The sequence below is a fragment of the Ischnura elegans genome, chromosome 6 (genome assembly GCF_921293095.1).
Source record: "Ischnura elegans chromosome 6, ioIscEleg1.1, whole genome shotgun sequence".
Lineage (NCBI taxonomy): Eukaryota > Metazoa > Arthropoda > Insecta > Odonata > Coenagrionidae > Ischnura > Ischnura elegans.
Window position 1 is genome coordinate 12,147,952 of NC_060251.1, and position 14,240 is coordinate 12,162,191.

General features: G+C 36.5%; 1 protein-coding gene and 1 pseudogene across 1 annotated transcript; both read left to right on the forward strand.

Annotated features, from left to right (window-relative positions):
* The first annotated feature begins 313 nt into the window (after positions 1-313).
* Positions 314-2,040, forward strand: LOC124160350 (annotated as a pseudogene).
* Positions 2,041-2,914: 874 nt separating this feature from the next.
* Positions 2,915-4,320, forward strand: LOC124160352. The gene is made up of 3 exons (XM_046536194.1): positions 2,915-3,062; positions 3,182-3,271; positions 3,544-4,320. Exons 2-3 carry the CDS (start codon positions 3,251-3,253, stop codon positions 3,862-3,864), a joined length of 342 nt encoding a protein of 113 aa, XP_046392150.1. The 5' UTR covers positions 2,915-3,062; positions 3,182-3,250; the 3' UTR covers positions 3,865-4,320.
* Positions 4,321-14,240: the final 9,920 nt, after the last annotated feature.

Genomic DNA, 14,240 nt, shown 5'->3' on the forward strand with positions numbered 1-14,240 from the left:
TTAAATGGTGAGAAAAATATTGCCTGCCTGAGGTGCCTAAAAGCATCTTTATCTTGAGTATCTCTGATGATTTTGATTTTTTGATTGTATTGCGATGTATTTTTGAGCTTCCAACCAAAGGTTTGCTTGTTCATAACCTCATAGCTGTAATACCTTGTAAGGAAGCAGATATTTTTCCACAAGTGCTGTGATATAATCAAATATGTTACACAATATTCCTCACCGTTATGTCTGGTGTAAATAAATTTTTGTGATTAATATTATGTGAATGTAATTAAACTTTGATATTTCATTCCAGGTGGTGCAAGAAACAATGGTGAGAGACAGGCAGCATGGCCCTGTGATTGAACTGAATAGAATCCAAGTTCAAAAGTCAAGATCAAGTGGAGGATTGGCTTGCCCTATTGGTTTCCGCTCAGTTTTTGGTCAAATGGTATCAAAGATGGAGCTCTTGTTCCGCGGAGATGCTCTTCTACTCCCTCATCGTGTGAGGAAAGTAAAATTTGTCGGTATGTATATTCCCAAAAATGAGAATTGATTCTCAACCTTCTTTGATTTTCAGTCACATCACAAGTAATATTTTTTGATACATTTAGCCAGTTGGTTCAGTTTAATGAAATATTAATGACAAGTCATCAGGCTTTCCATATAATATGCTGTGGAACTTTGCCGGAATTTTAAAATCCCTAGTACTAGAATTTATGGGTAAGCAATTATTGGAAGAGTGATAGATGATGATTCCACTGTATTTAGGTCATGTACGAAATTCCATAGAGTTATCGTGGGGAAACATACTAACGTCAATGGTTTATGAAAGTGTAGGGGCCACTGTATCATCAATGGAATAGAAATAGTTGCATAAAATGGACAATACTTGAGTGTCTTTTGTTTCCAAGTTTTGGGAACAGAATGTATTATACGATTTGAAAATGATGATTATTTTCTTGGCTGCAATGTATTTACATCACCATTGTGTTAAAACATATATCATTATTTTAACATATCATGTGTAGAACCACATTTTAAGTGACATTTTGCCTGTCGTGCCCTCAGGTGAAAGTGTTGATGACTGTGGAGGAGGGTACAGTGAGATTATAGCAGAAATGTATGAGGAACTACAAGAAGGAGCCGTTGCACTTCTGGTACCTACGCCCAATGCACGTGGTGACCATGACTACACTCCACCCCCAACCTCTGTGAATGCAGCTGCGACTAATGGCAATGCATCATCCGTTGGAAGAGATGCTTGTTTCCTTCTCAATGCACAAGCTAATACTCCCTTCCATATGAGAATGTTCAGGTTTTTAGGTATGCTATTAGGTATATGGTATCTAAGTTTGGATCTCTGGTGTCTTCTTTTCCCATTGAGATAAACTGATCTCATTTTTATCATTCATTACTTTCTCACTAATTTGGGAAAAAATGTTTTTTGGAACAATATATGATAATTTTTAGTTAAGATATAATAAAATTTTCTGATACTATATAGTATTATTTTCTTGACTTTTATCATTGCTCGTATGGCTATTTGTTATTATCCTTTTAGGAATCTTAATGGGTGTGGCTATAAGGACTGGAAGCCCATTAAGTCTTAACTTAGCAGAACCTGTGTGAAAGCAATTAGCAGGACTCTCCTTGACGCCTGCAGGCTTATCAGAAGTTGATCGTGATTATGTTCCAGGTAAGGTTAAGCATCATTCATGGTTAATATGGTTGTGAAGATGGTTAAAAGTAGTGAAATGGTACAATGAAAATGTACTTGCAAGTCAAGGTAGATGTAGATATTGTAATTTATGAAACATTTTTACATTTTATTTAGGTTTGACGTGTATTCGTGATATGGCTGGCGATGAAGCAGCATTTAGAAGTGTGGCAATGCCATTCTCAACTCCATCATCCACTGGCCACGAGATTCCTTTGTCTACCCACCATCGCAGAATCACCCCTAGTCATCGACATGAATATGTCAAGCTTGCTTTGCATTATAGGTCAGTTGTTATTCTGTAAAGTTTGTTCCCTGTTGTATGGCATATATATTTTCCATTTTTATGATGACGGAATATATGAGCTATAATTTATCAGAAATATAGATAAGAAGTAGCCACCCATAGTCATAATCTCCCTCATTTTTCTTACCAGACTCACATGATATCTAATTTCTCTTGTTGTCTTTCTTTCGATCTTTCCTGACTCAACAGTATTCAGACTCCATGAATTTGATGATCAAGTTGCAGCTGTTAGGGAAGGCATGGCACGAGTTGTACCAGTGACTCTCTTATCCTTATTTAGTGGCTATGAATTGGAGACTATTGTCTGTGGCTCTCCAGACATACCTTTGAGTCTTCTAAAATCTTTTGCCACCTATAAAGGTGAAAGAAACTTCTAAATATAAGATTATTTTTAATTTTAGCTGGGTTATTACTTTCTTGAATAAAAGTGGTAAAAGTTGATCAGAAACATTTGGAAAATAATCAGGCTTTCACATCATCAATTTTCCAAATTCTGGGAGAAGTTTGTTGCAATGAATGCCAATATGGAGGAAGTTAGGTGGCTCAGTTTGGCTTCCTTTCTCAGGAGTTGATGTGCCTTGTGAATTGCCTCTCTCATAATTTAAAACAGTGTAAAAAGTTAAAACGAAATCATGTAGTATTGATTGTCAAAGTAGTTTCCTAAGTGCTGTGAGAATTCAATGCTTCTGTGAGGAAGTATAAAATCTGATCACCATAACTCATGTATTAAATGGTTATGTCTTGTTGTGCTTCATTTTTGCGCTCGTATTTCATGGATATAAGGATAGGTATTAAAATTTCAGTAAATGATGAAAACTTCAGGCCTGAGTCATTAGATAAAATTTCATTGTAGGAGATGCTTAATGGGATTGTAGCAAAAGTTTTGATACTTTTATAGGTGTTGATGTAAATGCACCTCTTGGTCAGTGGTTCTGGGATGTGATGGAGGAGTTCACTAACCATGAGCGATCATTATTTCTTTGATTTGTTTGGGGAAGGACTCGACTTCCAAGGACTATTGCTGACCTCAGAGGAAGAGACTTTATATTGAAGGTTTGTACACCTATCTTTGTTAGTATCTGAGAAGTAAAGGATGTCCCAATATTTCCACCATTGCTGAGTAAACATTAATTTGTATGATGATCATATGGTTAATATTTTATTCTACACAGGTTTTGGATAAATACAACCCACCAGATCACTTCTTGCCTGAAAGTTACACATGCTTCTTTCTTCTTAAGATGCCAAGGTATTCTTGTAAGGTAAGCTATCAATGTGCCCATAAATTTTTCAAACCTCATACCTTTGTTAAAATGTATTTTTTGTTTAGGATTTAAATTTCTTGCAACTTTGTTATCAATATTTCAATGGACTCTAATTGGATACTTAATATTGTTCCCTTGCCATTACTCTAGCGTGGTTAACTAACTACAGTGGCGTACATATTTGCCCTATTTTCTTATTACCTAAATTACAGAATGTACATCATTATCAATCTGTCTTGAGTTCATTCTTTAGTGTTGATTTTTTGCAGACCGTTCTCCGTGAAAAACTAAATTATGCAATCCACTTCTGCAAGTCCATTGACACGGATGAGTATGCTCGGGTAGCAATGACATCAAGTTCCACCACAGTTCCTCTTGGAGTTGGTGGTGGCAGTGGACTTCCTCCAGGCAGTGGTGCTGGAGTTGATGGTTGTGGCAGCAGTGGGATACGAGGTGGTCATGGATTGGATGACACCACCACCACTTTGAGTGACAGTGAGGAAGGTGGTGCTGTTGGAGGTGGCCAGCACATAGGCCGTCGGGAGGGGGAGTTGCAGGTGGCTGTAGTGACAACAATCCGCTTGGAATAGTTGACATTGAAAGGGATAATGATGACCTCGATAGCAACGAAAGTGAGGGCATTCAAATGTGTTATTTGTAATCTGCTTGAGATAAACTGGAGAAAATTTCTGTGATGGAGTTGGCGCATTGCTAGGGAAATGAAAGCCTCTGAAAAGGAAATAATGGCTCCTTGGGGTAGGTGGTGCACTATTGGCCGTTTGAGTTGATTTTTTTCTTCCTCCTCTAGTCAGTTGTTCATTTGAACTATTCACTTAGCAATAACCTAAGGCAATGAAAGATTCGGTGGAATAGTACTTCAGGTTATTTATTTCAAAAAGGCTTTTGTTTATTTGAATGATGTGAATTCATTTTGTATAGTACTACTGTTTTATCATGAGTACAATGATATTTGCCTTTTGTATTTTTATTTTAATGCAGAGTTTAGGAAATTGTTTTTCCTAAATAAACCATGCTTATATGCAGAATATGTATTTGATTTACAAAAGAAGATCCCTAGCAATATCCTCACACTATGCTGTGAACCTGAGTAGTCTCCCAGCCTTGTGGTCCTTTAGTAGACTTTTGCCTAGCAAGGAGACATCACAGGCTTGACAATAGGGATTTTAATAGCAAATATTTTCTGATAATAGTTAATGGAATACTGAAAAAGGCGATCGCTTTTTCTCACACAGTCCCTGGTCTGTGATAAAAATGCTCTCATAAGTATCACCATCACTGGTTAAAATTTTTATAATTAGTTTGATGCAGATGTCACTGCATTTCCCTTATGACCTAACCTTTTCACACTTGCATTGGTATTCTCATTCACATACTTCCTCCCCTGTTCCTTTTTTTTATATTTTAACAGAGGTCTTCCAGTGGCATCTACCATCCCCTTGTCCTACAAAAATGGTCTTTATAAGGCTATCATATATTGTTGCATATTAAATTTCTGTTTTTCTTCAAACTCTTGAAGTTCTTAGGCACAAAAATCAGCTTCAGACAAGTTTTTTCAGAGTAATCTAATCAGAGTTTAGGTCTTTTTTCTTTTTTCTTAGGTGCTAGTTAACATGAAACTACTGAATCTGCTCATCCTAAATTTAATTTTGAGCTCAATGTAGCCAAAACATTGAAGAATTGAAGAATTTGAGCTACAAGAGCTCCCTTCATCAAACACCTCGGTTTCTCCATGTAGAATAATCCTTTTCTTCCTCTGACGCAGTCTTCCTCTCCAGCATCCCTTTCACCACAGTAGTAGACATCATTAAAGGATTAGATAACATCTTCAATAGTGATTACATATATTATTACTTATATAGCCTGATAAAAATGTTCATACCTTTAATATCAGCCCATAGCTGATCAGAGCTCCCTAAGCCAGCCATACCTCAATTAGTCTGAGAGACTGTATCATTGATCTCCACAAATGGAACGTCCATAGTTATTTCTTCAAAAATTATTTGACTTATTCTATCATCTGGAGATATAAAAATATGTAATTCAGGTCGCTATGATGGTAAAGTAATATCTTTTTCCCCCTCTATAGTCCCTATGGATCACACCATTATTTCCCACCTCCACACCATATTTAACACTGGATCCAGATTGATTCTTTCACAGAAACACTTTGGTATCTCTAGAGAGAATATGCTTCTCACCAGAACTCCCATTATGTATTAGGAATGATCTATAATATATACAATCTATAATATATACATCTATATTACATACAACCCGATGTGTGACACATACCTCATTGACCACTCACTGACCACTGATTCACGTATACAAATTCCCAACCACTTCCGGACGTGCTGGGATGACGAAAATTTTACTGTGGGTGGGGAAAAAATATTGATCGGGGGGAAAAATCCGAAAACTCGAAAAAGTCGATTGGTTTTCGAGATATATCGATCCGAATTAACATTGGAGCCCTACGGGACTAAAGCTTTTTCCTTTTATATCCTAATTATAAATGTCACAGGAACATGAATTGTCTCTGACAGAAACTAGATTTTTTGGCTGATTTATAGTTGCAAAATTTTTTGCCATTTTTAGATTTGAAGTATTTTATATAATTATTATAAATTTCCAATACTTTTCTTATGGGCCTATCTTTGGAATTTTTTAAAACCAACTTGCAATAGTTGTAGGAAAAGGTCCTTAACGTATAAGGTACAAGATTTTTTGGTTGATTTTTTTGTTGTGGTTTTCTTAGCAATATTTTGATTTTAAGCATTTTTTTTAACCTTAAAAAAATTTCCAATGCTTTTCTTATGGGCCTAACTTTGGAATTTATTGACCAACTTGCAATAATCGTAGGCCAAATTCCTTGAAATGCATGATACTAGATTTTTTCTCAATTTTTTGGCTATCTTTAAATATCCATACTTCGAACAAATTTCGAGTAATTAACGATTACCGATTTTCCATTAAAATTGCGACTCCTACAACGTTTGGTAACTTACAACACATCCTCCGTGAAGTTTGCATTCCCCCAAAACACAATTTTAGATATTTCGGAATTTTTTTTTGCCACTTCCCGACGAGGTAATTGGATCTGGTGGGCTGGACCCATTGATGGCTGTAATGTTGGCATTTACTGATACTCCTTATTAATCCTAAATCCTATTTGCAAGCAGTCTTAGGAGAAAGATTGGAATGGTTGCTGCCTCCTACTCGTCAAGTCACCGAAGAAAAGAATCAAGATGAAGTAACAACAATTTTAGTTTCGAGTATTTTAGGCTGTTTTTTGGGCATCCCCAACTCCTCCAGGAATGTTGGTACCATTTCATTTGCAGATAATCCAATATTTTCATAGGTTGTCTTCTCACTATTATAACCTTGATTTGAGAATTTTCTCACACTATTTTTTGCTATGTGAGTTATTCCGAACTTTTCTTTATTTTTAAATGTATAAATGTATTTTATATCGAAAGAGATATCTTGTTCTCAGATTTTCTCATGTCGACTTTGTGCCCTTATTGAGTTCTATGTGTGAGGCATTGAATTTACTGAGTCTATACCTAGGATTGATATATGTGTTTGCTCTTGATCCTGAAGAAAATTACAATATTGAGTACCTACATTTTTTCTCATAAAATATGTTGTGCTGATGCCTACATTAGTTTATGAATAAGAATATTTTTTAAAGTAGTCATTTTTTATTTCCCCTAATGAGAATATGATGTTGATGTATTGATGGACTCATATGTCCATAATAAAACCCTACGATAATTTGTATGTCAAGTTCTAGTAAATATCTAATATATACTGCTCCTAAATAGTCAAATTTTACACCATTCCCCCATAATGACACTATCATAATGACACTATCAAGTAATCTAGTTGAAAAAATTCCTTTTCTAGATGTACATTTCCTGTAAAGTATGATCTAATGGTAGGTTTTTAATTAATGTCCAAACCATAATTAAATGTATATACACCTAAATCTCTCTAGCATCTGCTGGTTTCCGTTTTTTCAAATGTGATTGAGGGGATGGTAGATTATTTTTCAAAAATGTTTCTCTATATTTGCTAGGCTTGGAAAAATTGTTTCGGTCAATTCTCTGTCAACAGTATTTGAGAAATATTCCATCAACGTATCAACCTATCATTATTATATAAGACCACATTTTCCATTTAAAAGATTTTTTTACCAAATTATATACTCTGTAAACCATATATGTTGCCACAGCATTGCAGAAATATTTCGCAGCAACCTACTGGGAGTTCCTGCAATGTAATGACCATAGAGGCGGACGAGATCTAACTACCGAAGCTTAAGCTCAATTGAGACAAACTCCAGGAATATAAGCCCAATTGAAAATAAAATTAGCCTATGGTATTTGCTGAGGTAAATAACGTCCACGATCACGTTGGACCGTCGCACAGTGGGCGGAAATCGGAAAAAGCCGGACAAAATTACAAAATAGTTTTTTTTGAGTTATAAACTTGAAACTTCGCAGGTATACTCAGAAATGATTGAAATTTATGGATATGTACTTCATTTGACATATATCCTACCCGTTACTGAGATGCAGAGGCTCAAACGTGAGCAAATTTCCATAAAAACGCCCGTCTTCAATTTTCTCTGAAAATCTTCCAAAGTAAGTGGATGGTGAAGTTATGGGTGGATTCTTGCGAAATAAAAAACCACATAATCTGTTGGAATGGTGTTTTTTCTTTAATTTTCCGTAATATTAAAGAATACCGTCCATAAATTCTTACCTTGCAGTAACAAAATGGCGGATACTGTTTTTCGACAAAGTTTTACATTTAGGTAGAGTTTCAAATAGGTTTTCGGCAAGGTCGCGCGGAGTAACTTATATGAGAGCATTTGTTGAAGATTTCTTAAGGTTTCTATTCAGTTTTCTTTGAAATAAGTTTGCGTCGCCGGAAATGACATTGATTTTTCGACCGCGCGGCAGGGTTCGTCTCCGCGCGTCGGGAGTTGGATTAGCCGCGACGCGGTAAGGTTATTGAAGCTGTATGGGTTTTAACGCTCACCATTCACCGTTTTTATGTTTTTCTTCAAGACACCGATTCTCAAATGGTCTATGGTGAAGACAGTGGAGGTTTTTCATGTGATGTAATTGCACGTTTCATCGAAGTTGATTTCGTTTTCTTTGGATACGATCGAAGACCATACTTCTATTAAAAGCGTTCAAACCTCGAAAAAGTGAGTTGTTTTCCTGGGACTCATACAAAAAGACCTACCAGAAAGATACCAGCTGAGACCCTTATACCTTCTTCACTCTCCGATCCCTGACCCTCAGGATTCTACTTCGAAAACGGTCGTTTTATGACACCGCGGAGTGGAGCCTTTGACCGTCTTAACGGGGGTATTTCCACGGGAACATCTAGCTTTTTTAAAATGTGTATCATACCCTCAGTTACACTTTATATCCATAATATGTTTCCTTCTTGAGAAGAAGAGAATAATGTTCATAAATATGGCTAATAATACATTGTTCAGTGACTTAACATAGCTACTAATCATGAAGCTAGGGCATAACATCTGATGTATCATACCCTCAGTTCTACTTTGACTTATAGATTACCATGTCTTTTACACATTTACCATACGTTCTTCCCCGTGTACTCATTAGGACATTGGATAACCATAGGTTCGACAAATTTATTATTTCTAAATTTTACATAGGCTCCATCCGCCACTCAATAGAAAATGCCAATGAAGTAATGAAATAATATTGGAATTGGGAAAAAAATTATTCACTCGGAAAAAAAATATTTGCTGCATTATTTTTCGCGCAGGCTGAATTTAAGACAAGACCCTGATGCTCTGAAATTTCTCAATAACTTCCTGACATACAAAAGTTGGCTCGCTGAATCCATAACATTTCCAGAATTTGTTATGCATCACTTTCCCGATACTTCAACGACAGCCGGTTGGTATTGTTTTTTTCTAAAAATATATTCCTCTCAAATTGATTGAATTAAATATAGCTTCATGTTACAAAATTCATATTATATTTGCTATGCATTCCCGGGCGGCCAAAAAATGTCGCATCTCATGTATAATATCACGCAGGAGAAAATTCAAACTTTAAAAACTACTGCTACTACTGTTGGGCATGCTCTCGCGGCATCTGTGAGTTTGAGAGAGAGGGGAGACACTGCGGCAGCTCACCTAATTGCAGAAATAACAACTACGACCCCCACTCGGGCCATGAGAGTTCTTTCAAAGTGGAGGACGAGTGAAAAGGTCCACACTGAGATGACAGTGGAAGAGGCACTGTCATTGATGATTGCGTCTGAGTTGACCAAGAGTCAATATCAGTCTTTCCGTAGGACAGGTCTGAGCCATTGACACGATTTGTATCCCGGATACGACAGAATAGCGCTAACAAAAAAATGACTTTTATAACGAAAGAATTAAAATAACCGAGACCATGTGCGAAGTAAACCTTCAAGCACCACTGACCCACACCATATCGGGAACAATAGCCTGCTTAGCCACCACTTCCACCTCTCAAGAATTAAAATGTGTGGTGAACCACACATTAATCTCTAAGTACGGATTTTATGGAAGTTTGGGCCACTCTCAATATAAACAAATGTGGCAACAAGTGGATGCTGTAGACGAATTCCTATTCATGAGTTCCCTTGTATCTCTTAGTTTGATTAACGACGCTACAGGTAACGACTCAAGTCTTATTTCCACTTTCTCTTGGTTAATTACATTTATCTCTAAACTTTTGATAAAAAATTTAACTTCCACCAGAGGCACTTCTCACATCTGGGCTCTAAAATTTTAGGTGACACTATCTGGGAAAATCCACGGCCGACGTCGACACGATTTTGTCATCCCATCCGCTTTAGGTGAAAAAAAGAGACGAAAGAAGTTACAAAATCAGAAAGACATTACCTACATCGAAAGGCAGGTGGATGGCCTTAATGATTTCAACTCTGGATTTTACAAGTTTACGGTCAAGTTCTGTTTACTACTGACCATGATCAACGGAAAAGTAATGCTTATATTGCTCACCTTATTTTCCTAATTTTTTCTTAATCTTAAAACCCATATAATTTATTATCCTACAGGAAAGTATAGTCATTTCAAAATTAAGAAAAGCGATAGTTTTTAGTTTGCAACACACTGACGGACAGCTGAATCATGAGGTTCTAAATCTGCGGAGCAAGAGCGTCGGGTATGAATAACTTAGGAGATATAAAATATCGTACACCTGATATCGATAAATATTCTGTTGGTTTGTGTACGCTGCACTGCCACATACGATTTTCTGAATGCATATTGTATATAACTAATAACTTCAGGCTTTACTTTGTGAAACCTCTCCACATTGGAAGTAAGGAAATAAAACTTTGTAAGGTTCAATGTTATTTAATTATGGGCACGACCCGGGTTTCGTAACTTGGTTACATCGTCAGGTCATCGTCAACCTGACGATTTAACCAAGTTACGAAACCCGGGTCGTGCCCATAATTAAATAACAGTGAGCCCTACAAAGTTTTATTTCCTTACTTCCAACATATTGTATATGTCGTATCGATTGGAATTTAAACAGTGTCATTTGATAATTTAAGCTTTAATTTATTTTAGTTAGGAAAGAAATGCTAAGAAATTTTTCAGCAAAAATTAGTAATATAAATTAAAATAACTATTTTGAAAAAGATGTTCGGGGATTTATTCAAAAACGTACTTACAGGCAAGTGGAAGTTTGAAATCTCTAGGCTCCACAAACAAATTCAAGTCACTTTCACAAATTCTGCGCACTCAAGAGAACTTAACTTTCCTACACCACAGTCAAAGTAGAACTGAGGGTAAGACACACGTTTTAAAAAAGCTAGAAGTTCCGATGAATTGTCTACCTAAACTACCCTATCTTCATCGTATCTGCTTCAACAACTTTCTAGTACTTACTGTAGTTGCCGAACATGAGATTGTCACGCGATCCATAATTTTCGTCCATAAAATTTAGATTATTTAGTTGCCATCAGATGTTATGCCCTAGCTTCATGATTAGTAGCTATGTTAAGTCACTGAACAATGTATTATTAGCCATATTTATGAACATTATTCTCTTCTTCTCAAGAAGGAAACATATTATGGATATAAAGTGTAACTGAGGGTATGATACACATTTTAAAAAAGCTAGATGTTCCCGTGGAAATACCCCCGTTAAGACGGTCAAAGGCTCCACTCCGCGGTGTCATAAAACGACCGTTTTCGAAGTAGAATCCTGAGGGTCAGGGATCGGAGAGTGAAGAAGGTATAAGGGTCTCAGCTGGTATCTTTCTGGTAGGTCTTTTTGTATGAGTCCCAGGAAAACAACTCACTTTTTCGAGGTTTGAACGCTTTTAATAGAAGTATGGTCTTCGATCGTATCCAAAGAAAACGAAATCAACTTCGATGAAACGTGCAATTACATCACATGAAAAACCTCCACTGTCTTCACCATAGACCATTTGAGAATCGGTGTCTTGAAGAAAAACATAAAAACGGTGAATGGTGAGCGTTAAAACCCATACAGCTTCAATAACCTTACCGCGTCGCGGCTAATCCAACTCCCGACGCGCGGAGACGAACCCTGCCGCGCGGTCGAAAAATCAATGTCATTTCCGGCGACGCAAACTTATTTCAAAGAAAACTGAATAGAAACCTTAAGAAATCTTCAACAAATGCTCTCATATAAGTTACTCCGCGCGACCTTGCCGAAAACCTATTTGAAACTCTACCTAAATGTAAAACTTTGTCGAAAAACAGTATCCGCCATTTTGTTACTGCAAGGTAAGAATTTATGGACGGTATTCTTTAATATTACGGAAAATTAAAGAAAAAACACCATTCCAACAGATTATGTGGTTTTTTATTTCGCAAGAATCCACCCATAACTTCACCATCCACTTACTTTGGAAGATTTTCAGAGAAAATTGAAGACGGGCGTTTTTATGGAAATTTGCTCACGTTTGAGCCTCTGCATCTCAGTAACGGGTAGGATATATGTCAAATGAAGTACATATCCATAAATTTCAATCATTTCTGAGTATACCTGCGAAGTTTCAAGTTTATAACTCAAAAAAAACCATTTTGTAATTTTGTCCGGCTTTTTCCGATTTCCGCCCACTGTGCGTCGGAGTGTTTTCTTTCGGACTCCGTTGCGAGGTATTTCCTATCTTTAGATTCATATTTTCTCTCCTCGCGTATCTCTTACTAATACGAGGCTCCGAGGCCGAGTTAATCTACATTGCGCGCGTTTGTGGCGGAAAAGTTCTGGGACGGTTTGAATCTGTAATTATCATACTTTATTTCACTATCTAACAGAGAAATCCTGAACATTAACTAAATCAAAACAGATGACTATACAAATGTTCATGAAAAAGTTAGTTGTGAATTTTTAAAACCACTAAAGTTATTAAAATGATGACTTTATCGACGTTAGCACATTTCTAAACAGATTCATTCACGGGGAAGAAATAACAAGGGTAGGTAACAGTTGTTGCATCTTTATGTCTTTTCGGCAACTTCAAATCTCTATTGAGTGTAATTGCTATTCATAGTAATTAAAATTCTCACAAAATAATCAGATCCACTTGTATTTGAAATCACTTTGATGACCCTAGAGTTAGAAGATACCGAAAAGTAGGGAACTCTGAAAATTAAAATTTGGTTTTCTTTATGTAAAGCCAAAACTACATGAATGAAAAACATACACGTGAAATATAAGAGCTCAAGATTAACTTTTAATTGAGATAATCAGCTTTAAAAGTCCGCATAGGAGCTTCGGCCATGCCAACTACGACAAACGTATTTCTATTGGCTGATGCGGCGTGACGTGTGAACCTCATGAATGTCGCGTGAGTACAGTAGGGGAAAGAGAAAAAACTCAAGGGGGGGCACAAAATATATCTTGAGTTGTCTTTACTTTTATCGTAATAAAAAAATGATCAAGTCATAGGCAGAGTAAAGGAAAATTTAATTCAAAGTGATTATATGCATGTAAAAGACAATGTCATCTTATGGTATGAAAAAGTTACAATTGTGGTTTTGCAATGTTCGGCAATACGGCTAAACCCGCAAGGGAGGGGGGGGGGCGCTTCCCCCATCTGTATCCGCCAGTGCTTGCGAGTAATGCTTGAAGAAGCAGTAAACACATTGTGTTCGTGGAAATAGTGGCCAAAAGTCTATCATCTTGGCGACACAAAACGTTAATTTTGCTCTGGCTGATTCCCGAAATGTACTGACATTATCAAACAAGAATTTGAACAATTTTACTGCCTCAAAACGAATCATTTTATTGAAATTAAACTTCTTAAAATGAAATGTTTACAGTTTTGAGAGAGATAGTAATCACGGCAATCATCGTTGATGCTTCAATTTGTGGACATACCATCGTTAAACCCTTTACTCATTACAGTTTTTTTAATTTCCGGATGCAAATAATGAAATAAATGAAAAAATTGTGCTATAGCTATATCTGTTTTCTTGCCCACTAAAGTGAGGGAATTCGGAGTTTTCTCCGTTTCTTTTAGGCGTAGCGTTCAAATTTCGTTGGAACAGCATTTTCTTAAAGCAGAGGCCGCGCTTTGGTCAATTGTATCACTGATAATTCTTCAAGTCAGTTTCGTACAATAAAAAATGTTTAACAAGTGTCATCAAAATAAAAGAGTAACTCAGATATGGGGATTTTTAATTGAAAGTATCCGTAAGTACACTTATGCATACATCTGAGTTACTCGTACAATCGATTGTACAGCGAATAATCACTTCACATAAGTTTTAGGACAAAGTTTGTGGCACCACTTCTGCTTCTCAAGGAAATTTCAATTCTTTCGTAGTTTTATGCAGCGCTCAGCTAACATTCCGCTTGTGAGTGAACATATACACACTCAAAGGGAAAGTTTGCTTTTTAATTTGCAC

Coding starts and splice junctions, on each gene's coding strand:
- LOC124160352 (XM_046536194.1), top strand. CDS start 3,251: ATGCCAAGGTATTCTTGTAAG. Junction 3,272..3,543: donor TGCCAAGGTATTCTTGTAAG/GTAAGCTATCAA, acceptor GATTTTTTGCAG/ACCGTTCTCCGTGAAAAACT.